Here is a 27377-nt window from a genome sequence, read left to right on the forward strand (position 1 = left end):
ATTTGTATCAGGGTAACTTGGTGCTAAATTCCATTTTATTAAAACATGTATTTATTTATTTGGTATTTGACAGAATTAATTCAATTTTGCTTATATTGTTTTTTTAATGAGGTTTTTTTCCCCTTTGCAGTTTCCGATCATTTGATCCTAATATGTTCTCACTGTATAATTCAGGAACAGTATTACCAACAGGAAAATTGACTCCAGAAAACTATAAAGTGATGCTTGATTTCCTTCTTACAGCTGAAAAAAGAAAGGCTCACTTACCATCAGGTAAAATAAATATGTTCTATGCTATCAAATTGTATTTAGTTTTTTATTCACAAATGCAACACGTACATACACACATACCCTGACACGTACACCCCCCCATAGACACAGAGCTACACACATCATTTTCCAATGACTTAGGAATTTAGTTGAGTTGTGATATTTTGTAGGAGATTCTTATTTGTTCTATTTTTTAAAAAATTTCTACATTTTTGTGGCATCATCATTATATTTGGAAATATTTATGTAGGATTCTCCCCTAAATCAATTTGGCCATTCAGCAAATATAATGTTCTTTTAAAAATATTGGTAGCCTCCAGTGGTCAAGGTAAGTGAAGACTTGCTGTCAGGTATTATGTTTTAGTGGAAGTAAGTTTCAGAACAAATTCCACCAAACATACTGATGCAAGCAGGCATGAAAACATCATGCAGCTGTTTCACAGTTCCGATTTTGTTCTCAGGACAGTCCACTCTTGCCTTAGGAGCTGTAATTAGCACCTTCCATGAAAGCTTTCTCCAAGATGAAGGCAGTAATACCCTAATGGCAGGACCAACCAATATTGTCTTCTGGTCAGGTGACTGGGGGCTCCAGGACGTGGAGAGATGTAGGTGAACAGGACTTTCTGGGTGTTGCACTGATGACACTATTTCTAAACAATCACCTATCTTGAATACCACTCATTTCACAAGTAAAAATTTATTTCTAATATCTTTATGCTAGTACAAACCCTCTTATATAGATTTTCAAAAATGGCATTTTAAATCCTATATGGCTTATTGCTGAACAGGATATTTCATATGCTGGTTAACTGCCCCAGGGGGTTTGATTCATATTTGAGGTATTTAACATGCTTTTTAATTTCTTCTAGGGTATAGTTTAAGTTTAACTGGTACCTGCATGTCATACCAGGACTATTAAAGTATTTGAAAGTAAATTCCCTGGGCATAGAAAGAGTCCGAGTTTTGTATGTACATTACAATGTATATAGCTTCTTGAGTTTTTTTTAAAGTAGCTCCCTAAGACCTCCCATGAAATTGGCAATAAAATATTCTGCTATTGAGACTTATTATTTAATGCAGAGTTCTAGTAAGAGAATGTTTGTGGCAGGAGAAATCCTCTGTGTTTTTATAGCACAGCAACGGGAGAATGAGTGATCAGGGTTGCTGCACTGCCTAACACCAGGGGAAGCTCCTCGCCTTCCGGTGTATGTGTCCAGGGAATGGCCTGTTTGGGGGGAAATTAAGAGTGGGATCCTGTCATTCTTCTCCCCCAAAGCATGACATTCCTGCCTCTGCATCGTTCCCTTGGCCATCACCCTTGCCTGGAATGTTCTCCATACTCTTCCCATGTAGCTAAATCATGATCACCCTTTAAGAAGTAATCTAAAAAGCCTCCTTCTCTGGAAACTTTCCCGAGTTCATCATATCCATGATAATTCTGTCCTTTCTCCAAATTTATGTAGCATTTGTTATCTGAATTATTCATTTGATGCTGGTCACCTGTTGTGTTTCCTGGAACTTAACTCTCTTTTCAATAATGTTATACTTTATATTTGTACTGTAGATGCAGAAGAATTTTCGGCATTTCTTAATTCCAACATGAGTGATGAAAATGTTTCCAAGACACAAACAAGTTATGAATCAGACTCTCAGTCAGGTCTCAGTGGTAAAGAAAAGGATCACTCAGCAAATGTGGGTCTCTTGGATCATTTTATGAAAATCTTTTTATATTGCAGGAGAGCAATGGTAAGGTGGTCCTTCTTATTTGTTAATGTAGTGGACATAAATCTCAGCCCATGAATTTGGGCATGTATGATACATTTATTTACTTATTATCCATAATTTAAATTTCACCTGTGAGATTAAATTTGCTGGATTTTATGTCAGTCATCTGTAAGGCTTGCCTGCCATGGGACTGAGGTCTCACATTTGGTCAAGTTGTGAGGGAGGAGGGTAAGCCCCTTTAGTCATTAGTCATCCATCCACCCAGAGCTGAGGTGGCCTTTGACCTTGTCTACAAAGTCTCCAGGAATATTCAGACACCCCTCTGCTACTTTCTAGCCACACTTGGGACATGGGCTTCTCCAGTGACACCAGGGGTTCTTCTTCGGGCTCTTGATCCCTCCTGGGCACCATAGACTCCTTTCTCCCCTCTAGCACAGGGGAAGATCTTTCTAGGCCACAGGGAAGACCTGTCCCTTCCCCCCTGACCTCCTGCTTCTCCAGGCTACTTGTGTCTTCTGTCAAATGCTTTTCTCTTTTTCTTGTTAAATATTATATGATAGATTATTAAACTCAGAATTGGAATCATTAGCTACAAAGAAATTTGTTTCCTTTTTCTCATAGCAAGAAGGGGATGTACTTCAAACTTCTCAAGAGATGAGAAGAAATCTGTTCTTTCTAGATGAGAAAGGAATACTTAAGTTCCCACTTTCTTCATCAAGTAGAGAGAGTGACTTTATAAAAATGTTAAGTAAACCCACATCATCTCCCTTGACCATGAGCATTGCATCCTCTGCTCCTTTGTACCAGCTTCAGGGCCCTAGAAGGTCTGGGTTCTGCTCACTTCTCAGGACTCAGCTCCTCTTGCTCTTGTGCAGCCCACTCTCCCCTCTGTGATTCCGAAAGCACTAAGCTTGCTCCCTCCTCAGCCCTCAGGTTCACCCTCCATCCTTTGCACCTGCTGTTCCCTCAGCTCCAAATGTTCTCCTCCCAACACTCCCACCCCCACCTTCGCATGACTTGTTCAACTCAACATTCAGGGCTCTGCTCATATGTCACCTCATAGAGGACTTCTCTCCTGACCACCCTGTATAAAAGGACCTGTCCTCTCACCCTCATCAGGTTCTGAGTCATTTCTGCTTTATTTGCCTTTACATCACTTATCATTCCCTGAAATTGTATTTTTATTTGTCTGCTTATCTGGTATTGGTCTCTCCTAATAAATTGAAGCAGCACGAGGGCAGGCCCAGTTTCCCTTGCTCGCTGTGACATTCCCAGCACCTAGAACAATGGGCGTGCTGGAGTCAGACCGCTGGTGTGCAAATCCTAGCTCATCATTTAGTAGACTCATAACCTTGGGCAGGTTAGCCCCATGCCTCCATTTCCTCATCTGTAAATTGAGGAGAATTCTAGTGCATACCTACTTCATAGGAATTGTCATTAGAATGAACTGAGATAATGCATGTAAATGTCTTACCACAGTGTCTAGCACATGTAAGTAGCATATAACAAATGGGTGTTAGTTACTCTTATTATTGACGTAGAATATTTGCAGAAAGAGGAAGTTGTTCAGAGATCCATAACTTTGGGAACTTTGGCGTCTTTTGAATGTTGTGTTTGTCTTAGGTTCTTGCTCATCGTGGCGGCTATTGGACACTGCTTCAGAACTGCTGTCGGGCTCTTTGGAACTTTACTCAGGAGCTACAAATACTTCATAAACAAGCAGTAGATCTGTATAAAACATTTCCTATTAGCCAGGACGGTTTCCTCTGTACCTCTGTTTTACCATTCTATTTGGGAGCAGAATTACTTATTGACATGTTAATAGAACTACAAAATATCAGTTCTGTTAAGGTAAGAGTATTTGGGTAATTCTTTTTATTGTAGGTTAATTAACAAATTATTTGTACCATGCAGCTTGGGATAAGTAGAAATTAATATTTTGCTTGAGTTGTTCTTTGGTTTGTCTGTATTTCATTTGTTTCTCATTGTTATTTGGTTCACAGTATATAACAGTACGTTGATGTTAATTACAAATATCTGCCTGAAAATTCAGTTTCTTAAATGGAACAGAAAGTAACATTTACTGAGCTTCTATATAAAGTAATCTAAATACATTTAATCCTCATAGCAGTCTTTTTGATGGAGAAAGAAACAGACCCTAAGACAGATCATGTAGCTTGTTGGTTGATATTTATTTCACTGCTTTATCTGTCCATGTTTTGTTACACTAGATGTGGTAGAATTTACAGCCATCTCAAATCTAGCACGCTGTGGTTTAAAGCATGAAAATATAATTGAAAAAAATGCAAACATCATACAATCCAAACACATTGAAAATTAGTAAACACATAAACACTTTGAGTCATGGGGTTTATAACATTTTCAGATGTAAAATATATGACAACAATAGCACAAAAGACTGGGAGGGCAAATAAAATTAAACTGTCATAAGTTTTTAAACTTTATATAAATATAAAGTGATACAATATTAGCTCTCAAGTGGAATGTAATAAGTATGCATTTAATAATCCCCAGAATAACTACCAAAAAAGAGATATAGCTAAAATGCCAAATGGAAGCTAAAAGTAAAGTGGAAAACTAAATAATAGTCAATTAAAGAAGGCAGGAAAAGAGGAACACAGACACATGGGACAAATAGAAAACAAATAACAAATAATCTAACCCAATTATATCTATAACTATATTAATATAAGTGGATTAAATACCCTAATTAAAAGGCAGAGATTGTCTGACTGGATAAAAGAGAAAGACGTGTACTTGTCCATAATAGAAGCACTTCTGGGACTTCCCTGATGGCGCAGTGGTTAAGAATCTGCCTGCCAATGTAGGGGACACGGGTTCAAGCCCTGGTCTGGGAAGATCCCACATGCCACTGAGCAACTAAGCCCGTGCGCCACAACTACTGAGCCTGCGCTCTACAGCCCGTGAACCACAACTGAGCCCATGTGCCACAACTACTGAAGCCCGCTCACTTAGGGCCTGTGCTCTGCAACAAGAGAAGCCACCGCAATGAGAAGCCCGTGCACTGCAATGAAGAGTAGCCCCCCGCTCGTAGAGAAAGCCTGTGCACAGCAACAAAGACCCAGCGCAGCCAAAAATAAATAAATTTATAAAATAAAAAAAAGAGAGAAGCACTTCTGGGTATAAAGAAACAGGTAGATTGAAAATAAAACAGTGAAAGAAAATAGTAAGCTTAAAATATGAAAATAGTAAACATTAAAAAAGCTGGTGAGGCTATGTTAATATTAGATAAAATAGTCTTCAAATCAAGAAGTATTTTGAGAGATAAAGAGGGACATTTCCTGATGAGAAGAAGCTCAATTAATCAGGAAGACATACTAATCATAAATGTGTATGCGCCAAATAACAGAGATTCAGAATACACTCTGGACACCCAAAGCTTGTAGAGCTTCCTGTTTGGTGGACACATTGATGTGTCAGATGGGTATCAGGCCCTGACTCCATAGAGAGAGGGCACAGAATCTCCTCATCTTGGACCCTTCCAGACCTAGCTCTATGCACCTCTTCCTTTTGGCTGTTCCTGAGTTGTATCCTTTATAAGAAAACTGTATCAGTGAATTCTGAGTCATTCTAGGAAATTATTGGACCCGAATTTATAGCTGGTCAGTCAGAAGTGCGAGTGACCCTGAGACTTGTGGCTGGCATCTCCAGTGAGCACTGAGCCCTTAAACTGTGGAGTCTGACCCTGACTCTGGGTTAGTTAGTGTCAGAAGTGACGTGCAGTACAAATTAAGATTGGTTGGAAACAGAGCACAAGGCACATGGTGTGTTCACCAAGATGTATCATATGCAGAGTCAAAAAATAAGTCATAATAAAATTTAAAAGACTGAAATCTGAAAGAGTATGTTTTCTAACTGCTATATTATGAACAGATTAATACAATGTAGGAAGAAAAAGCTCCAAATATCTGGAAATTAAATAACACAGTTCTAAGTAATCCATGGGTCAAAGAAGAAAACACAAGGGAAATTTAAAAAGTATTTCAACTGATGATAACATATCAGAATTTGTGGGATGTAAATAAGCCAGTGCTTAACAGAAACTTTATAGCTTTAAATGTTTAGTAAATAGGAAGAAAGATATAAATCAATCATTTAAGTGTTCATCTATGGGAGCTAGAAAAAGAAGACTAAATTAGACCCAAAGTAAGTAAAAAGAATAATAGAAATAATAAGAAGAAATGAAGGAAATGGTAAGAGCAGAAATAAATTAGATATAAAACAACCCAGAAAATTAATAAAGTCAATAAATTAAATCTTCTGAAAATATTATTAAAATTGGCAGAATCTTAGGAATACTGATGAAGAACGAAAGTGAGAAAAGCACAGATTACTAATACTAGTAATGAAAGAGGGATATAGCTACAGTTCCCATATATATTAAAAGAAAAATAAGGGAATGTCATGACCAATTTTTACTAATGAATTTGATAACTTAGATGAAATGGACATATCTATTAGAAAGTACAACTTAACAAATCTGACACAAGAAGTGATAGAAAAAATGAATTACCCAAATATATTAAAGAAATTGAACTCATAATCAGAAACCTTGACATAAAGAAAACTCTAGACCCAGAATATTTCCCTGCAGCATTCTAGCAAACGCACAAGGAAGAAATAATAAATCATATACCAATTTTTTTTTTAGAAGTGAGGCCAGCTTAACCCTGACAGATATATCAGAAAGAAAAGTATGAATCAATATTACTCATGAACATAGACACAAAACTCCTTAATGAAGTGTTAGCAAATCAATCCCAGTAAGATATAAAATATGCAAATTATATATATAATATATACAAATGATGATCAAGGGGGGTTTAATCCCAGAAATGTAAGGTTACCATTTGAAAATCAATCAATGTAATTCACCATATTAACAGGATGAAGGAGAAAAATCACACGGCCATTGAAATAGATACAGAAAAAGTATTTACAAAATTCGATATCACTTTTTCCACCTGCTGCTCCTCCCCCTCTGGTTTCACCATGCTCACTCTGAGCTCCGGGCACCTGCTAAGCCAGGGCAGCTGTCATCTCTCTCCAGCTGCCATCACAATTATTTACCTGGACCTCATCAGCCATCATGAGATGTTCCCCGACATTTATAAGTTCCTGGAGATCGAGAGCGGGCTGTGCCTGGAGGTGGAAGGGAAGATGGTCAGTAGGACAGAGGGTAACACTGATGGAAATGTACTCTGCTGTACAGTGCTCTCAGTACCCTAGGTGAAGGTACTGAAAGCACAGTAATCACTGGTGTTGATATTGTCATGAACCATTGCTTGCAGAAAACCAGTTTCACAAAAGAGGGCTATAAGAAGTAAATCAAAGTTTCCATGAAATCCATCAGAGGCAGACTTGAAGAACAGAAACCAGAAAGAGTAAAACCTTTTATGACAGAGGCTACAGAATAAATCAAGCACTTCCTTACTAATTTAAAAAACTACCTGTTTTTTATTGGTGAAAATATGAGTCTAGATAGTGTGGTTGCTCTGCTGGACTCCTGTGAGGATGGTATGACCCCATTTATGATTTTCTTTATGGACGGTTTAGAAATGGAGAAATGTTAACAAATTTGGCAATAACTTTGGATCGATCACCTGTCATCATAACTGGTTACTGCTTTTCATCCACACGGCATGAGGACTTAGACAAATGGGACTGATGTCATCTTGAGCTCTTTGACTTTTGATTATTAGATGACAAGGACGGAGCTCATAACATCAATAAAATGACATCTATCCTTTATTGAGCACGTCCCAGGCGCCAGGCACTGTGCTAAGGAGGCAAAGTTACATAGGTCATGTATGTCACACCTATTATCCATATCTTCATAGCCTGACTTCAGGTACGCATATGGCATTTCACAGCCAGATGACTTTCAAGATCTCTTCCAAATTCAAGGACTATGAATCCTATGGGAAGGAGGGGCTAGACTTGAGGTACTGTTTATTGGGCTATAGTCTGGCCAGTAGGCGGATCTAACGGGCTTTGCTTTGCCTCAGAAATTTCTAGGGGTGTACACAAATGCGTCAGGGACTTACAGGAAATGAACACAATAGTTACAGAGTACCTCTAACTTAGGCAAAAAGAGGGTCTTCTGGAAGATTTTCTTTTCCATAAGTTTGACCTTTTGCATTGGGGAATTGGACATATTATTCTACAAACTGGATGTAACCAATGTATTAGGGAAATTTAATTATTTGTGTATGCTATAACCTGTTTTTCCTCAAAACTTTACCTTATTTATTGGTTTACTATCCTTACTTAAATAGTGACTGTGTGCCAGCAAGTATAGTAATGACTAGCCTTACGTGCTATTTACATTTAGGCTTAAATGATTAAAATTAAATAAAATTAAAAATCTAGTTGCACTAGTCATACTTCAACAGCTCAGCATCCACATGTGCTTAGCGGCTTCTGTATGGAACCGCACAGATGAAGCACGTTTCCATCATTGCAGAAGTGCTGTTGGATGGTGTCATCAAGCTTTGATTTGCATAATAAAAATAGTAAATTTATTTTCTGTTCAGTTCTTTTCCATGTTATATTTTTAGCTATACATTCAGTGTTCAGAAAAAACATGTAGTAAAATCTGAAATTACACAATTTTTTTTCCCATGTGCTACTTGCAGACTGTTGAAGAAGAAGGAGAGTTCAGTGTTCCAAGTTGCTATGGAAATATTAAAAATGATAACGGTGGTTCTAGCCTTACCTTTGAGCATCCTCTGGATGATGTCAATGTGGTTGATTTGAAATGGATCCACGACTTTGTATTAAAATCTCTGGAACTTGTATATCAAGTAGAAAAATGGGAAACACTTGTATCACTTGCCATTCAGTTCAATACAGTTTCGCAGTAAGTACCGCTGTAAGGGCAGCTAACAGGGACAGACTTCACCGAGAAGAATGTTTCTTTACTAACGTTTGTTTTTAATATATTTTTACCATTGTCTAGTGAGAGATATACAGAGCAAGTGACGCCACTCCTGGTGTACGCACAGCGCCAGCTGCTTCTACGAATATCCAAGTGCAAGGGCCCAGATATTACCCAACAGCCTTGCGTAAGATACGAGGCTGAATATGAACAGAAGGTAAGTTTGGCTCTATTATTCATGCAGTGGTGATTTCTTAGTAGTACACATGTAAATAGCAAGATTTAGGAATCAGATAAATGTTCCTATTTTCACTTAGGCATTTATCATTCAAATCAGCAAACATTGTTGAGAGTTGCTCTGTGCCAGTGTTTTCCAGATGCAGGGAAAACAAAAATAAAGTCCTGGTACACAGGAGCTTATATTCAGGTCAGGGCTGATTTACCCATTAGGCATAGTGGGAACAGTGTCTAGAGCCACAGTACTTTTTTAGGAGCCACTAGATGTTTTAATTTCTTTCAAAATAAGAAGAAAAAGGTAACTTTTAGGTCAAAGAAAATGTTTCAGTTTTTACAATTCATCTATTTATGTTTATACCAAAGGAGTCATACAATATAATTTTTAATATTTTTTGATGGAGCAGTGGGCCCATGAAGGCAAGAGTGCCTAAGGCCCACAAACGTCATGGTGCAGCTTTAAGTTAGGTAGGGGGGAGGAAAGAGATATGTAAATTCTCTCATTTATTAACTTACTAAATATGTATTGACTCCCTAAGATTAGAGCCATTGCGTTCAGATGTCCAGGGCTCCTGGCATATGTCGGGGTCCTGGATTCAGTCCCTGCCCCGCACACCAGTCCATGTGGCGGGTTGCGGCCACCCAGCGAGGACTCCGTTTTCTCCTTTTCACAGAGGTTCCTTATCGCCTTGGCGTAGTCTATGTAGAGAGAACACAGTTTGAGTTCTTGCTTTATGGAGTTTAGTGTCAGAGGGGGTGGAAGTAGGGCCAGTTAATAAGCATGTAAACAGATAAAAAGATTTACGACCATCATAAATTCTCTGAGGAAAATAAAATAGGTCAGTGGGATAGAGATAGGCTGGGGTGGGGGTAGAAAGTTGAGCCAAGGGGATCAGGAAGGCCCTTGGAGATGGAAACATTTAGTGGGAAGGGGCCGGCCATACGCTGGGAAAGAGCATTCCAGCCCAAGGGAAGAACAAGGGCAAAGGCCCTGAGGTGGGGCAGGAAGGAGGCCCGCATGCTGCAGTGTAGCAGAGGAGGGGGAGGGGACAAAGAAGGGGCTGCTCCTTCTGAGTCTTCCTTGTTGCCTCTTCCTCCTCCTTCTCTCCTCCGCAGTGTCTCAGTGTTCGTGTAGCCCAACACTCTGTTCTTGGTCCTCCTGTCTTCTCTATCCGCACACTCTCCCTTGGAGAGTTAATTCAATCTGTGGCTCAAAATTACATCTCCAGGCTAGACCTTTCTCCTGAATTCTATGTTGACATATCTGACTGCCTGTATCAGTCAGAGAAGCAAAACTAGTTAGAATTAACTGTCTGTCTGTTGATCGATCTATCTATCTATTTATCAAGATTCGTTAAAAGGAGTCAGCTTATATGATCATGGGGGCTCACTAAGCAAGTCCAAAATCCACTGGGTAGGCAGTTGGGATCATGAACAGGAAGGAACCCTACAGGTGTGGCCAGAAGCTGTTCTGCATAGGCAATCAGTGAGGGAGGATCCAGTGAGGAGAGCACAGCTGTAGACCTGGATGCTATTTGGAGTTTGGAGTCTGAAGACTTCCAGCATGTCAAGGACTCACCTGATTAGGTCAGGCCCACCTACGATAATGTCCCTAGCTTAAAGTCAGTTTATTAGGGACTTTAATTAGTATCTGAAAAATACCCTCACAGCAGCACCTAGATTAGTGTTTGACTGAATAACTGGGATGAAGTGTGTGTATGCTACACAATGGATGCTTCCCTTCCCATCATCCTCATAGTTTAGCCTAACTAAACTGACTCATCAAAAACCCATCACATTGGGGCTTCCCTGGTGGTGCAGTGGTTGAGAATCTGCCTGCCAATGCAGGGGACACGGGTTCGAGCCCTGGTCTGGGAAGATCCCACATGCCGCGGAGCAACTGGGCCCGTGAGCCACAACTACTGAGCCTGCGTGTCTGGAGCTTATGCTCCGCAACAAGAGAGGCCGCGACAGTGAGAGGCCCGCGCACCGCGATGAAGAGTGGTCCGCGCTCGCAGCAACTAGAGAAAGCCCTCGCACAGAAACGAAGACCCAACACAGCCAAAAATAAATAAATAAATTTATAAAAAAAAAAAAACCCATCACATTGCCTTATCAGCATCATCTCTTAGATGTTTAAGACTCTTCTTGAATTTGGTACATGTCAAACAAACCTGTTCTGCCACGTCTTGCCCACTTCAATTGATGCAAACCTCATCCTCCTAGCTGCTCAGGCCAGACACCTGGGAGAGCATCCCTGACTCCTCTCTTGCTTTTACACCCCACTTCAGGTTGGTTACCAAATCCTCTCCCTTCAAAATAGACTCAGAATCTGACCACTTCTCACTGCCTCCGCCACTGCTGTGTTTGCTTGGATTAATGCAATGACTTCCTAACTCTTTTCCTTGCTTCCAGCCTCCCTGAACTCCTGTCTCGAGCCTGTGGTCTATTCTGAATGGCAGATAGAACAGCCTTTTAAAAACCTGTCAGACCATGACATTCCTCTGCTTTAAACCCTACAGTGGTTTCCCATCTGATTCAGTGTTAAAGTTAACATCTTCATCACGGCCTTAATGCCCCACATAACTCATCCCCCTGTGATCACCAGTAACTTGTCTCTGTTAACTCCCCTGCAGCTTTCAGCTGCTGTGTTCTTCTGTTCTTTAAGAAGACCCTACCCCAGGGTCTTTGTATTTGCTCTTCCCCTGCTTGGAATTGTGCCCGCCCCCTGCCAAATATCCACATTGATTTTTCCTGCACCTTTTCCAGTCTTTGTTGAATATCACATTCTCTGTGAGGACTTTCCTCATTACCTTATTTAAAATTATGTGTTGTTTGCTCTATTTCTCTCTATAGTGTTTATAACTCCTTAGTATATTTTATAATGTACTCTATATTTTGTTTATTGCCTCTCTATTTCCACTAGAATAAGTTCCACAACAATAGGAATTTTTGCTTATTTTGTTCTCTGCTATATCATCTGTGAGCTTGGAGCAGTGCCTGGCACATAATAGGTGTTCAATAAAGATTTTTAAATGAAGCTGGAGAGGTGGGAAGGACTAGGTCAAGTAGGGCTTTATTAGGCTGGGGGAAGGAATTTGCATTTTCTTAGACTGTCTTTACATCTCATTGTAGAAGTACCTACAAGGGACAATAAAGAAACAACATCTACATCAGACTGGGGTTCAAGGATGGTTGTATTTTGAGCATTAGGTTAGTTCAGTGGGGATGGTGGTGGGAGTGGACAAATGGAGACAAGAGGATGGTGGACTTTTAAAAGAATTACCTTATGTCTAAAAATTTCCTGTTTTCAGATATTGTACAACTTTAGGACTCAAGTATCTGTTAAAGATAGTTTAAACAAATACTACAGAGGAAGTTAGTTCTGGAAAACTTCACCAGGGAAATTTAAATTGTGTTAATTTTGAGTAGGGGGGGAAATCGGCCATTGAAAAAGCAGCCTCTATTTTAAATATGTTTCAACTTACATAATGGAAGATATATTTAGACTAGTGAATTTATAGAGTATCAGAAAAATCATATTCTAATTGCTCTACATAATTTGCCTAATGCTTTTCCAGCTGTGCTATACAAAAGAAATATGAAAAATTATATAGCCACTTTTTTTCCCCCAAAAGTTCTCATGATTGGATGCTACTCTCGAGCTTTTATTTATAGCATCTTTTTGTATCTCTTTTTTTTTTTTTTTTTACAAATGAAAAATAAGATGAACATTTCAAGTAAGCCAAATTTTTGGCTATAAATACCTAAGTGATATTTGTTTTCTCCTTTCTTTTTTAAGATAACCTGCCGAAATTTCATTGGGAAACAGCTCAAGATTAATCCTGTAACCAATAAAGTGACAACTATAGGACATCAGGCAGATTTCCTTAAAAATCTTATCTCTTCAGGTTGGAACCAATTTTAGCTTGAAACGCTTTCTCTTTTCTTCAAAACAAGGTTTGCTATCGTGTTCTGCATGTCAAGTCTTCCATAATTAAAGTGTTCGCAAAATTTCTTTTGCAGGTGTATTTGACTGAAAATAATCTATTTGATATTTACCATCTTATGTTGCTATAAATGTCACTTAAGGGGAATTAAAACACATGTTTTTATTAGTTTAATCTGTTAGTTAAAGAAGGGAGATAAAAAGAGGGAGAAAGGAAATTGATGGGAAAAAATAAAGATGGGAATAGACTGTTTTGCACATTTTTCCCTGTTTTTAATCTCACTTGGGAACTCTTTAAATTGACCTTTTGCTATTTTCTTTGTTCCATCTTGATGCCCGTAATAACTTCCATTTCCGTAATCAATATAGATTGTCCTTCTATTGGTGTTACCAAGGTTTAGTTGTAGGTCTTTTAACGAGAGTGCAAGAGAAGATCTGGGAACATCATGACTCCTTTGGTTTTAGCTGGTAAGCCCTCTTGGAATGTTCTGGTGGTGCAGCTTGTAGGAATGAGGCAATAGGATGAGATGAAAATGGAAATAAAGCCTTCTCTCAATTGCACTTTTCCTATGTTTTGGGTATAGGAAAGAAATGCAAGTCTTCCCTTTGAAGTGTTAGGATTCCTTCATTCATTTATCTGTTGATTTTAGGTATGTGTGTGTGTATGTATGTAGGTATGTATTCATTCATTCACTCATTCATTTCTTGAGTAGGTCAGGCAGCTGTTCAGTCATTCAGCAAACATTTATTGAGTATCTACCATGTGCTAAGTTCTGTACTAGGTCCTGAGAATACAAAGATGAATGAGACTAAAGGTTTGTTATCCGATTTACAGCCCAATGAAGGAGACCGATAAATAAACCAGAGATTACAGTGTAGAGTAGTAAGGTCTATACTGTTATGACTACTGCTGCTGCTGCTATAAACAATAATAGTTAACAGCTAGCATCGCTTTTGAGAGACTCCATGTAATTTAGTGGGGTTAATGTAAACGTAAAAGGCAAAAGCTGAGGTTAGAAAGGTTGGCAGGAGTTGGATAATAAAGGGTCTTAGAAGGTAGGATAAAGAGATTCAGCTTTATCCGGAGAGCTGAGGGGAGCTAGTTAGAAGGATGTAAAGAAGGAAGAGGAAATGATCATATTTGTGTTCTTGAACTTTCGGCAGCAGCATGGGGAAAAGGTTGGGAGGAGACCATGTGGAGGTAGGAGAGCAGCTGCTCCCAGCTTGTGTGTTACAGACATGATGAGGTCCTGGACTTAGATGGTGAGAACAGAGGGGTGGGCAGATATGCACTCGTTAGGTGAGGCGGATGGACAGGGAAGGGAGGAATTCAAGTTGCCTTGGTTTCTGGCTTGGGTGGCTAAATGGATGTGATATCTTCATTCTATAAACAAAAACAAAAACAGCAACAACAACAAAAAACACTGAAGGGAGGGGCAGGTTAGAGGAAAACATTTCTTTGCTATAACTGAGTTCAAGGTGCCTGAATGATAGCTGAGTAGAATGATCCAGTATATGATTGGATGTACCAGTGAGGCACTCAGCAGATCTGTAATTTAGTCACCAATACATTGGTAGTGGTTGAAATCAGGGGCTTGTATGAGGTCACCCAGGGAGAGTTCTGTGGAGTATGGACCTGAGGATGGCCTCACTTTGGAAGCTGTGCCAGTCAAAATGGGCTGGGCTATGTAGCAGTCACGAACAATCCCCAAATGTCATTGCCTTAGTGCAAGGGAAAGTCTATTTTTTGCCCATGCTACTGTATTCAGTGAGGCTGAGCAACTCATCATCATGGGTTGGTGGAATGTCCATCTTGACACAGGCTTCCATGATTGTTTTAGAGGCAGGAGACAAAACACTAATGTTATCCTCTAGGGCAGCTAAACCTGGAGGCATACAGTAAATGGTTCAGAGCACAGCCTTTGAAGCAAGACCATGTGCATATACTATGCACTTTGTGCTATGGGCTTTATGTAGATTGTCTTATTTCATTATTATAACAACCCCAATAAAAGAATTATTATTATGCATTGGACAGCAGGCACTGTATGAGTATTAGTGCTTTGTGAGTATTAAGTGCTTTGTGAATGTTAGCTTAACAACTGTCTGATGAGGTAAGTTTGTTATTGTCCCCATTTTCCAGGCAAGAAAAAGAATGTATTTTATATATATTTTTATATTTTATAATTTTATATTCATGATTTATATATAAATCAGGTGGTGGCTCTTAAAGCTGATACTTGAAGTTGACTCATGTCACTTCTATTTTATTGGCTAAAGTCACATGGCCACATCTAACTTCGAAAGGAGAAGGAAGTGTGATGGTCCTCTGTACCCCAAGGATAAAGAGATAGGATATGTGAAGAGCCCTAATGACTGTCACGGGAACAAACAGAGAAGGGGCAGTATCTGAAAGAGATTGGGACATGGCCCAAGAGGTGGGAAGTACAGGAGGTGAGAGTGGTACAAACAAGGCCAAGGCGAGAGAAAGTGTGAGTCAGCGGTCAGAGAAGTCACATAAGATAAGGACAGACTGTCTATTGTATTTGGGAGGTCATTGTCACTGGCCTTTTTGCTGTCCTCACCTTAGGGTCTTGCTCTAGCTGTTTCTCCTTCCTGAAGTGCTCTACCCCCATCTAGATGCCTGTCTGATGAATCCCTCACCTCTTTAAAATCTTTGTGCACATCTCAGATTTTCAATGGTGCTTACCCTGACTGTTGTGTTTGAAACTGCACCCTGCCTGCTTCCTTCCAATTCCCCTTACTTTAATAAATGTATTCTTTTTTCCTGGAGCACTTATAACCACTTATCGCACTGTATAATTCAGTTTTTTGTTGCATTTATTGATCACTAGTCTGTCTCCCCTGATAAAATGTAAGCTCTATGAAGTGAGGATCATTGGTTTGTTCATTGATATAATCCAAATGCCTTCATCAGTGCCTGACACGTAGTAGGAACTCAATATCTACTTGTCAAATGAATGACTTTGTGACTTTGACAAGAGTCACTTCAAAGAAATGGTGGGGAAGGGAGTGGAAGTATTTTGAGCGGTGGGTGCAGTAGTGGTGAGGTGCGCCTGCACAGAGTCGTTAAACGAGAGTTGCCTTTCGTGAAGCTTCGAAGTGACAAGGAAGAGGGGGGCAGGAGCAGCCAGAAGGAAAAGTAGAGCTCAGGACAGCTCAGGAGGGTTTTGTTTTGTTTGTGTGTCTGTTTTTAGTAGAAAAGAAGGAGCATATTTCTATATTAAATGAAAAGAGCCAGGAGAGGGGGAGAACTCAGAGACAGGAGAAAAAGATATGTGATAGGGAAAGGAGCTTGAGGATAAACAAGGAAGAGAATGGGACATAGGGGACTTAGCCTTAGACGGGAGGGTGGGACGCCCCTGCTGCTAGGGCAGAAAGGAAGGAGAGAACAGGCGCAAATGCAGGAAAATTTGTAGATGGTGATGGTAGGAGTTGAAGGCATCCTCACTGGGTACTGGAGATTTTTTTAATGAAGCAGAGGCTTGAGAGCACAGCCAAGGTTGATAGGGTAGGAGATTTCAGGAGGGATGTGAGAGGGTCGACCGACCACTGAGATAAATAGGAGAAGGGAGGATAGAAGGGCTGCAGAGCAGTGTAGAGGGTCCAGTTGAGTAAGGTTGGTGACCATGAATTTGTAGGTTTTACTGTTCATGATATTTTACTGTTCATGACAATTCACTGATAAATTGTCTTCTCATATTCAGTGAACAATGGGAGGACCACCTTCCTGTGGTCAATCACGTGTGACTAGTTCCAATCAAAGAGCATGATTCTTCCTGGGCGTGTTCTCCTTTTCTTCATCTTGTCCGTCAAACCTCTGGAGATTCCCCAATTTGGGATCCATAACTCAGAATGTGATTTATACTATCCCCTCCATCCTAAAAAGAGCTGGCAACAAATGTGAGAAAATGTGTCGAAAATGCTTGTTATCAAAATAATGACTAGCATCTCAGGTCTAGGAGAAGCATACGTAGCAAAACTCTAGACCTGTGTGACCAGCAGGTGCTTACTGATGATGGCCGCAATATGTCAGAAAAGCACTTTGCCTGCCTATTGTTAAGTTACGTTTGGAAAGGCAAGATGGCAGGTGGTGGGACAGAAAGGAAGGCGGAGGGAATCAGGCTACAGTGGTCCTTTGGAATGGTTCTCAGTGGTGGTGGGGGTATAGCCAGTTTGAGCAATGAACAGAGCAGGAATATTCAAACAGATAAAATCTAAAAATTATTGTAATGACAGTAATAATTGATTGAGCCAAGTACTTTATAACTATTACCTTCTTTAATTTTAACAATCTTAGGAGGTAGATATTATTATGCTTATTATTACAGATGAGAAAATTTAGTGTTACTAGTGAGTACTGGAACCACGATTCAAACCCTGGTCCGTCTGATTGCTTAACCCATAAGGGCTCCACTAAGCTATCAGGTCTGTTCATCATTTGTCCCCTTTCAGGTTAGACTCTCTTCTAAACTTATAGCACTCAAGAAAAAATTGCTATGTCTCAGTAGTTATGGGGAGACAGATACTTTATTGTGACTTGTTATGATAGTTTCACAATTTTTAGATGATCCTGCATAGTAACTACAGGTTTTACATTGAGCAATTATCATTAAAATCTTGGCGTCCACCTTATAGCTCCTTATAAAACTCTAGGACCTCTGTGACTAGGAGCATAATCTGGCCTGGACTTTTGGGTTTATTAGGCAAATTTTTAGGATGCTGAATTTTTTTTCAGTATACTGAATTCAGATCATTAACATGTTTATAAGCATGATGGGTCTTATGTATATCACCACGACATGTTTGCAATTCTTAAAAGAATTTTTAAAAAGACCAAGTATACTTCTGATGGTTTCCACACCAGGTCACTGCTCTAGAACCTCATAGATTCCCTTTTGGTGTAATAGCATTTGGTGGTAGTGCTTGATACATTTAATTCTTTAGAACAGGTATTGTAATGCTCCAGTGCCTAGGAACATTTGGTGTTCTCATTATTTAACAGCATTCTATTCTCCCTCTAGCTATTTAACAATGCATATGTAATTTGGGATAGTCTCTGTAGGGTTTGGAGGAGTGAGAATACCTTACCTTACAGATGATTTTTTGTATGTTTGAGTAACTTGCCTGCTTGTTAAGCTTCACAGGGGAGAGAACGCTATGGATGAGCCTTTTATTGTGGCTGTTTTTGCATTCTGTCTGGGATCTCTTTCTTGAGTTTTGACCTTATTGGTATTTAAGTTCTCTAATAGGGTAATTCAGTCGTCAGGTGTGTTGGAATTTTGAACCCTTTGGCTGGCATGTTTTTTTAGTACCTCTGGGCATTTAGATTGATGGGACCAAGTGTGTAGAAAGCAGCCCAAATTTTGTATCACTCCCTGATCCTTCCTTGGTGAACCCATCTCTCTGGAGTCATTGGCATTTCAATTTTAATATCTACACTGGTACAATGAGAGATGTAGTAAATCGAGTCTCTTTTCTCCTCCTCCTTCTTATTCTTACCTATTCCAAACCGTTGAGGCTATTAGTGCCTTTAAAATAGCTTCTTGAATTGTCCATGGAATTTTTCAGAGAGGAACCCCTTGAGACAAAGATGGCAGGACGAGGCCTGCAAAGCTAATATTTCCTTATTCCTTTGCATCCATTTATCTCATGTAGACAGCCACCAAAACACCAGCAGAGACCTAATTAGACTATAAGGAAAAAGGGTATACTAGGCTTGAAAGAAGAAAAAAAAAAGTAAAAGATAGTTTAGGAAAAAAACAAAATGGAATGATTTATAAGCAGATAGTTGATAAAAAGTAGCAGGATGATTTTATTCAGACCTCATGTTTTAAAGATGGCAGACATCTACTCTTCCTCCCATCCCTCTTATCACCCCCAATCACTGGCATGCCTTCGTGAATGTTATTCTAGAATGTAAGCTCTGGGAGAGCAGGGAGTGTGTCTGTTTTGTTCACTTGTACCTCCTCAGTGCCTAGCATGGCATCTAGTAATGGTACGTGCTCCATGGATATTTTTTAAATATATGACTGACGGTCATAATGTGAGCATCCGTCTGTTGAACGCTTCCTCCATGACCGGCGCTGTGCTGGACACTTCACACACAGGTTAAAACAGTAACCCTTGGAGGGAAATATTACCATCCCAGTTTTAATAGATATTTAAAATGAAGGCCTGGAGAAAGTAACTATCTCAAAATATTAATATGTGAGGGCTTCTAGCTTCCTCCTTTTCCTTTGCTTTGCTGAACTTCTTTCCCCAATCTCACTCTCTACAGAGGAAAAACATGAAAGCCAAGCTCATGAATTCTGGCAGGAGAATGGAGGAATAGAGCAGAAACCTATAATCTTCAGGGTGTTGTGCATAAGGGTTGGGGTGGGAGAGGTGGGGGCATGCCTTGTCGGGGATGGTGCAGGACTGTGCCTGCTTAGAGGAGGGGAGATGGTGGAGACAGGATGGAGGGGACAGAAGAGCGAAGCTGGCAGGAGAAGAGCGAGATCACTGGGGAGTTAATAAAGAGCTCCTGTGGCCTACGTAGTTGATCCTCTTAAATGTGTGATAGGGGAGTGTGTCAGGAGTGAACTTGCTGGGGGAACAGATGCTCCTCTCCATGTGGCCGTGTTCCTGGTTTGACTAGAGCCTCCAGGGTTTCTAGACGTGAGGGTGGTAATGAAAGATTTATCTCTATGGCCATTTGAATGTGACCCTGTGTTGTGAATTCCGTCGGGATCTCCCTGGGCTTACAAGGACCCCAGGCTTATTCCTGTCTTATTCTCAAAGTGTCTCTGTGCCCACATTAGCAGGCCTCAAATTGGTGTCACTTCCTGTTCCCCAAATCTGATACCCTTTGGAAAACTAGTTGGGAAAGGCTTCAGACTTGAACCCTGGTTTTCTCTCTTATCTCTTGTTAAGGGTTTAAAACAAGGGAATGTCCCTCAAATTAACCTTTCCTCCTTTGTAAAGTATAAGTGATATCTATCTCTGCTAGTTATAAGGTGCTGTGAGGATTGATCGAGATTAATGCCTATGGAAGTGATTATTAATAACATTTATCCCAGCCATTTAGCTTTGAAAACTGTTGTCATTCATTCATGTAACAAATATTTATTGAGCACATACCACATAACAGGTATGGTTATAGGCCAGGGGTGAATTCAGTGGACAAAATGGGCAAAAATTCCTGCCCTCTTGGAACTTGCATTCTAGTGGCCAGAGACAATCAATAAACAAGTAAAACACGTAGTAAGTCAGAAGATAATGGGTGCCACAATTTTAAAGAGGGTGATCAAAGAAGGCCTCACTGAGAAGTTCATGGTTAAGCCATAAGCTTAAGGAGCTGAGGAATCAAGACATGGAGATATCTGAGGGAAGAATGTTCTAGACCAAAGTGAACCACTGTTGCCAAGACCCTCAGGTGGAAACGTGCCTGGTGTGGGAGGGAGTGAGGGGGAGAGTAGTGAGGAGATGGGGAGCTTGTTCATGTTGGGCCTTAGAGGTCACTCCAGGGGCTTTGGTGTTTGCTCTAGGTGATGAGGGAGCCAGTGGAGGGTCTTGGACAGGGACGTGACATGAGATAACTTACATTTTATTTATTTATGTATGTATGTATGTATGTATGTATGTATGTATTTATGTATTTATTTATGTATTTATTTTTGCCTGCATTGGGTCTTCGTTACTGTGCGCAGGGTTTTTCTAGTTGCGGTGAGCGGGGGCTACTCTTCATTGTGGTGCGTGGGCTTCTCATTGCGGTGGCTTCTCTTGTTGCGGAGCATGGGCTCTAGGTGCACAGGCTTGGTAGTTGTGGCGCACAGGCTTAGTTGCTCTGCAGCATGTGGGATCTTCCTGGACCAGGGATCGAACCCATGTCCCCTGCATTGGCAGGCGGATTCTAAACCACTGCACCACCAGGGAAGTCCTGAGAGAACTTACATTTTAAAAGGCATCCTCTGGCTGCTATGTTGAGAGTGGCAAGGGTGGAAACAGGGAGACTGGTTGGGGGCAGCGATTGCGGTAATTCAAAAGAAGATGATAGGTCTTGGAACACAGTGGAAGTGGGAGGGGAGAGTGGAACTGGTGAGTGATGGTGGCACTCTGGTTGTTTTCTGAAGAGGGAGCCTCCAGAATTTGTTGTGAATTTGACTTGGGGCATCAGATGGCATGAAGAGTCACGGACGATTTCAGCTTTTGGCCTGAGCAACTGGAAAAATAGAACCATCCCTTAATAAGATGGGGAAAGACTATGGGAGGAATAGCTTTAGGGAGGAAAGATTCAGAAATCAGTTGGGAACCTGTTAAGTGTGAGATGTCTATTAAACGCACAGCGGAGGAGACCATTGGATAGATGAGTCTCAGGACTTCAGGAGAGTTGGGGCCAGAGATAGAAATTTGGGAGCCAGCAGCATGTGGATACTTAGACCCATGAGACTAGATGAGATCATCAAGGGGGTGAATGTGCTACCAACCTGGCTTCTTGGCCTCTTTAATCAATAGAAGTTGATAAGAGGCAGGACGAGAAATTCAGGCAAGGCTTTACTGGGGCTCATGCTACAGCACGGGGGAGCAAGAAGAATTAACAGATTCCCTTGCTGCTCGCTCCCCAGCTGGCAGGGAGGCTGGTTCCTTAAATGGGGCGTGAGGACAGATCAGTGGGTAAGGCCAGAGGGGCCCTTAGGGTGGTCTCCCCACGCCCTTGGTGGTCCTGTGTGCAGGGATCATGCCCAGTACCCTGCTTTTGCTCCCGGCACCTCAGAGGTGGCAGTTTGTGTATCTTATTGTTTATGATTTGCCCCAACTGTGCATGCACGCAGTTATTTTTAGTCCCTTATAGTTTCTTTGTGTTCTGTTGCTTGAGCAGACCCTTGTCCAGGTGCAAGCACTGCAGCAAAGGGTCCCAGGTCCCAGCCCTGCCTCAAATGTTAGTTGAGAAGAGAGAGGCATTCTAAGGATTGAGCCCTGGGCTTTTCCAGTATTAAGAGGTTGGGTAGATGAGGACGAATTAGCAAAGAGGATTAAGAAGGAGTGTCAGTAAGGTTGGAAAAGGACCTTTAAGCCAAGGGAAGAAAGTATTTCAAGGAGGAGGGAATTAGCAACTGGGTCAAATGCTGTTGAAAATTTATGAGGGATAAAGTCTAAAAATTGAACATTAGATGTAGCCACGTGAAGATCCTTGGGGTGAAATGATGGGGGAAAGTCTGATCTAAGCAGGTTCAAGAGAGAATGGGGAACAGTGAAAATAGAACTTTTTGAGGAGTTTTCTTGTAAAATGGAGCAGAGAAATAGGATGGTGTCTTGAGGGGAAAGTAGGGTCAAGAGAAAGGTTTTTTATTTTTTAAAAATAATTTTTTTTCTGTTTTAGAAATTTAGATATAGTTACCATGCTATACATTACAGCTTTAGAACTTATTTATCTTGTAATTGACATTTGTACCTCTGGGCCCCATTCACCCATTTTGCCCATCACCCCACCCCCTGCCTATGGCAACCACCAATTTCTTCTCTGTTTCTATGAGTTTGGTTTTTTTTAGATTCCACATATAAGTGAGATCATACAGTGTTTGTCTTTCTCTGTCTGAATTTATTTCTCTTAGCATCATGCCCTCAAGGCCCATCTATGTTGTCACAAATGGCAGGATTTCCTTCTTTTTTATGGCTGAATAATATTGCATTGGGTATATACCACATTTTCTCTCTCCATTCATCTGTTGATGGACACTTAAGTTATTTCTATGTCTTGGCTATTATAAATAATGCTGCAATGAACATGAAATTTTTTTGATTTTTTTTTTTTAAGATAGGAGAAAAAAGGAAAATGTTGTTGAGAATGATTCAGCAGAGGGAAAAACTGATGATTTGGAGGGGAGAGGAGAATTGCTGGAGTGATGCCCTGGCAGTGTAGATGGGCACAGGTGCTGGGGGCTGGGTGGGTCTGATGGTAGGGGATTGCAGGAAATCCCTTTGGATTCCTCCCATTTACTCCCATTGAGGTAGGAAGCAAGGTCATTGGCCCTGAAAGATGGGGAAGAGGTAATTCCCACTCCCTTTCTTTTCTTTGCCACGTAGCCAATTAACGACTCTCCTGTCGCTTCTAACGTTGGAATGTTCCCTGTGTCCCTCCCTTGTTTCCACTGCTACCACCTCAGTCAAGTTCAAATCATACAATGTGTGTGTTCTAACTTCACAGCCTCCCAGCCACCACCCTCTTTCCATTGCAGGCTGCTGTGCATACAGCGGCGGGCTAACTCTTCCTGAAATACTAATCTCTTTCTGCTGGGGTCCTACTCAAAACCGTTTCTTGACTGCCCATTAAAGAGGATGAAGGCCACTTACTCAGCGAGGACTTCAGGCCTCTGGAAACCCTTCTCAGCTCAAAAGGACTGGCCACGTCATCTCATTGAATGAATCACCACCTGCATCACCACCCTTAATCCTCCTCCCACCCTCTCCTTGCACAAACTAGTTCTGTGACCCAAGGGATGCTGCTAGACTTCTCTATGCCTGATGTTCCTCATCTGTAAAATGAGGATGTGAGGGTACATACCTCTTATGGGTGTTGCCAGGATTCAGTGAGACTATCACAATAATTATTTAGAATAGTTACTGGCATAGTATAAACACTTAATCAGCTTCAGCTATTCTTATTCTAACCGTCTGAAACCCCTTGCCTCTTTCTTCCTGATGTAATCTTCCCTATCCTCTAAGACACAGCTGGCATATCTTCTCTCCCATGAAGTCTTTCTTGCTCATCCTTTCCTGCCTACACTGATGTCCCTCTTCTATCTTTCCCTCATTTTCACATGTAACCAGATACTTTCTGTCAATGTGATTTTCATACTCCAGTGTTAGAATGCCTCTTTGCTTCAGCTAAACGGTAAATTTCTTGAGAGCACAGGTCATGCCTCTTAACCTCTTATAGCCCTGTTCCCTAGCAAGTTGCTGCACTCTCAAGACCTCGGATTTTACAGGGGATATTCGACCTGCTCAACTTGTTGAAGGGGTAAATTTATTTGTTATTCATCTGAAGCCTGTGTTTCTTCTTTCCCGTGTGCCTGCTTCATGGTGTATGCAGCCGGTCTGCAGCCTAATTCATGGGACCGTCACTTCCTCTCCAGGGACCTCGCAGCAGCTCTCTGCCAACATCTGCCCTTCTGGCCACTTTTCAGGACTGCTTTGTAGTTCCATACCTGTTTATGGCCTCATCTTCCTTTCCTCTGCATCCTCCAGTATTAGAAAGCTGTCTTTTCCTTCTCTCAAGGGAGCAGTTGCCCATCTCCAAGCTTCTTTGTTTCCTCCTTTCGTCTCCTTCCCAAGGCACCTTGGCTTTGAAGAGGCTGCTGAAAAGGAGTAGATTATTTCATCTTTTATGATCAGCAAAAGAAAAAGTAGGAGGCTTCATTAGGAAAATTGGCAAGATCTAAAGTTATTTGCATTTCATACAAATCAAAAGTTTTCTAAGTTTTTTTCTTTTTTTTAAAAAGAACTGTCAAATATACCAAAAAAAAAAAAAAAACTTTGATCTGAACGTTGAAACAACTGCTGCAGACCTGGGGGCTTTGAATTTAGCAGCTTTCGTTTGGGCCCAAGAAATTCTCTGAATTAGAAAGTCTTTTGCTGCTTGTTGGCTTGCTGCAACATTTCATCCCTCACGTGACTCTTCCCTTTCTTTTCAGAATACAGCAAAGCCAAAGAGCTCCTCTGTGTGCCCGTGGATGTGACAGACACTTTGAGATGTTTTAGAGAGACCTTGGAAAAATCTAAATATCAAAACAGATCAATCCGACACAGCAGAAAGTTGCTTTCGTTATTTCTTGCCCAGACACAAGGTAAAATACAGTCATTCCTAGGCATCTGCGGGGAATTGGTTCCAGGACCTCCTGTGGATACCAAAATCCGTGGATGTACACGTCTCTTACAGTCAGCTCCCCTCCCCTGCCCCCCGTATCCATGGTTCTGCATCCCCAGAAATGGAGGGCTGACTGTACTTGCTCTACATCCCTTCCTCTTTATTTACCCAGGGTACCACCCCGTGGGTCTACTGTGTTCTGCCGTAGGTTCCTCCTTCCCCACTTCCATGCCCACTCCCTGCTGCCTTTCACTTTCTTCTTCTTGTCTAGTGGATTACATCTCTGTTTCTCACACTTTATTCCAACCAAAGCACTGCCTCACTCATCTGCTTCTATGCCTTCTGTGAAATGAGCAAAATCCCTTAAGTGGAGTAAATACGGAAGCAGTGCTATAGTCTTGTTTTATTTTTATAAGTAGATGAATTGTTTCATACCGAATTAACTACAGTCTTTTACCAAAACACTACTTTATCAGTGTCTAAGAAAGGGATGCATTTTAATATACACATCTAGTAAAATTTCTTATTAATACCATAGATTTTGATCTTAGAGGTTTCTTTTATCTTAAAAAAAAGATATTCACTGTTCTTGGTTACATTACACTTGTTTTCTCCCTTCTCAAAATCTATTGATTTGTAAACTCAGTCAAAGCAGGACTTCAAGTGGTTAAGTGGTAACCTCAGAGAGAAAGAAGATACTCAAATTCAGGCCAAGAAAAATCTCAAATTATCTACATTTAGGTAATTTAAAATTTGTTAAAACCCTGATTTGTGTTTATAAGCCTTACTGTTCACATTTATCAGAATAATAAGAATAAACTTAAAGAATAAATTTAAATTAATAAACTTAAAATAATTGTATTTTAAAGTTATTAATAATAGATTTAAACTTAGCATCTAATAACTAAGATGATAATAGTCTCTGAACTGATCTTTTCGAAATTTGACCAATTTTTTTTTTACAACCACTGACAAGTTTTATTTATGTATGTATATAATATATGTTTGTATGTATGTATGTATCAATATATATTCATTCTTGTTGCTGCCCCTTCTCCCCGCAAAAAGCACTTACTATGATATGTACCCAGTTTTTGGTTGTATTGTCCACAGACACACATTACATTAAATTGGCCCTCCACATCATGTTTAAACTTCTTTCAATTATGGTGTACATTAAAAGTGGTTAAGGGCATGAATAGAAAAAGCAAATACAATTCCTAAGAATGGTTTACACCACCTCAATCTGAATTTCACCTGGTACTAAGATATTCTCAGCGGTTTATCCCCAGTCCTTGGGCTGTAGACCTAAATCCATTTTAGCTTCTCTGTCTCTGAGGTTTTTGACTACTTCCCCTAGAATATTTTTCCTTTTTTTTTTTTTCTGTGTGTTCTCTGATCTTATACAGAGACCGGTTCTTTCCCATTTTTTTTCTCCCCTCAGGTCAGAAGTACCTCTGCACTGCTTCTATCCCAGAGGTCTCTGCCCCAGAGGCAAACTAACATCTTACTGTTGGAAACTCTTTTAAAAAAGGCGAACTCAAAACCTGTGCAACTTCTGCCATTCCCCATGGGGAGCAAAGCATTATCTCAACATTTACTTTCCAGCGAACTGCCCCTCTGTGCTGTTCCTTATGAGGTAACACGAGTGTAGAGCACATCACACACCTGGGCTCTTCAGAAATGATTCGAGATACGAAGTTTAAGGAAATAGTGTCCTTCGAGCTGCCAATGAGTCTCAGCTCTGTACAGAACCCTTCCTTCCTTCTCCTTTTCCACTTCTACTTTTTTCCTCCTCATCAACTTCCCTTCTTTCTCCATTTTTAAGTTTCTTTTAAAATTTTTTCATGAATTTAGGAGACAAAGGAGGAATGAACAATTTAAAATTCACTACCGGAAAGGTGGAGTTTTGCCTGGGGACAGAAGAGATGCACATGCCAGCACCCCCTGACCTTTCTCAGGAGCACTTCCAAGTTTTCACCTCAGTGGAGAAAAGCAAACTTCCCTCCTCACAACTTGGACTCGTAATTTCTTCTTATTATGAAACTATTAGTAAGATTTATTCATTATGTGTTCATTTTCAATATGACCTGCCACATTAATGTTGAGATTGCATTTGGTCTTGAAATGTTATCTTTTTTAAATGATTTTTTATTTATTTATTTATTTTTAAAATACTTCAGCTTATTTTTTTTTTTTTTTTAACTTTGGGTTTATTTTATTTATTTATTTACGGCTGCTTTGGGTCTTCATTTCTGCGCGAGGGCTTTCTCCAGTTGCGGCAAGTTGGGGCCACTCTTCATCGCGGTGCGCGGGCCTCTCATTATCGCGGCCTCTCTTGTTGTGGAGCACAGGCTCCAGACGCGCAGGCTCAGTAATTGTGGCTCACGGACCTAGTTGCTCCGTGGCAT

At 40.5% G+C, this 27377-nt stretch overlaps 1 protein-coding gene and 1 pseudogene across 2 annotated transcripts in view; both read left to right on the plus strand.

The window, feature by feature from the left end:
- Positions 1-27377, plus strand: part of CFAP54 (cilia and flagella associated protein 54) — a 311831-nt gene that overhangs the window by 149805 nt on the left and 134649 nt on the right. The window contains exons 34-41 of the mRNA XM_082349512.1: positions 131-273; positions 1835-2016; positions 3619-3846; positions 8676-8899; positions 8999-9134; positions 12954-13062; positions 24794-24946; positions 26824-27018. Of these exons, the coding sequence (XP_082205638.1) occupies positions 131-273; positions 1835-2016; positions 3619-3846; positions 8676-8899; positions 8999-9134; positions 12954-13062; positions 24794-24946; positions 26824-27018 (1370 nt within the window). The remainder of the gene's footprint in view (positions 1-130; positions 274-1834; positions 2017-3618; positions 3847-8675; positions 8900-8998; positions 9135-12953; positions 13063-24793; positions 24947-26823; positions 27019-27377) is intronic.
- On the plus strand, positions 3868-8656 carry LOC309608900 (translationally-controlled tumor protein pseudogene; annotated as a pseudogene). The gene has a single exon. The product of its transcript is annotated as a translationally-controlled tumor protein pseudogene (transcript).

The sequence above is a fragment of the Balaenoptera borealis genome (assembly GCF_965194805.1).
Source record: "Balaenoptera borealis genome assembly, chromosome: 13".
Classification (NCBI taxonomy): Eukaryota; Metazoa; Chordata; class Mammalia; order Artiodactyla; family Balaenopteridae; genus Balaenoptera; species Balaenoptera borealis.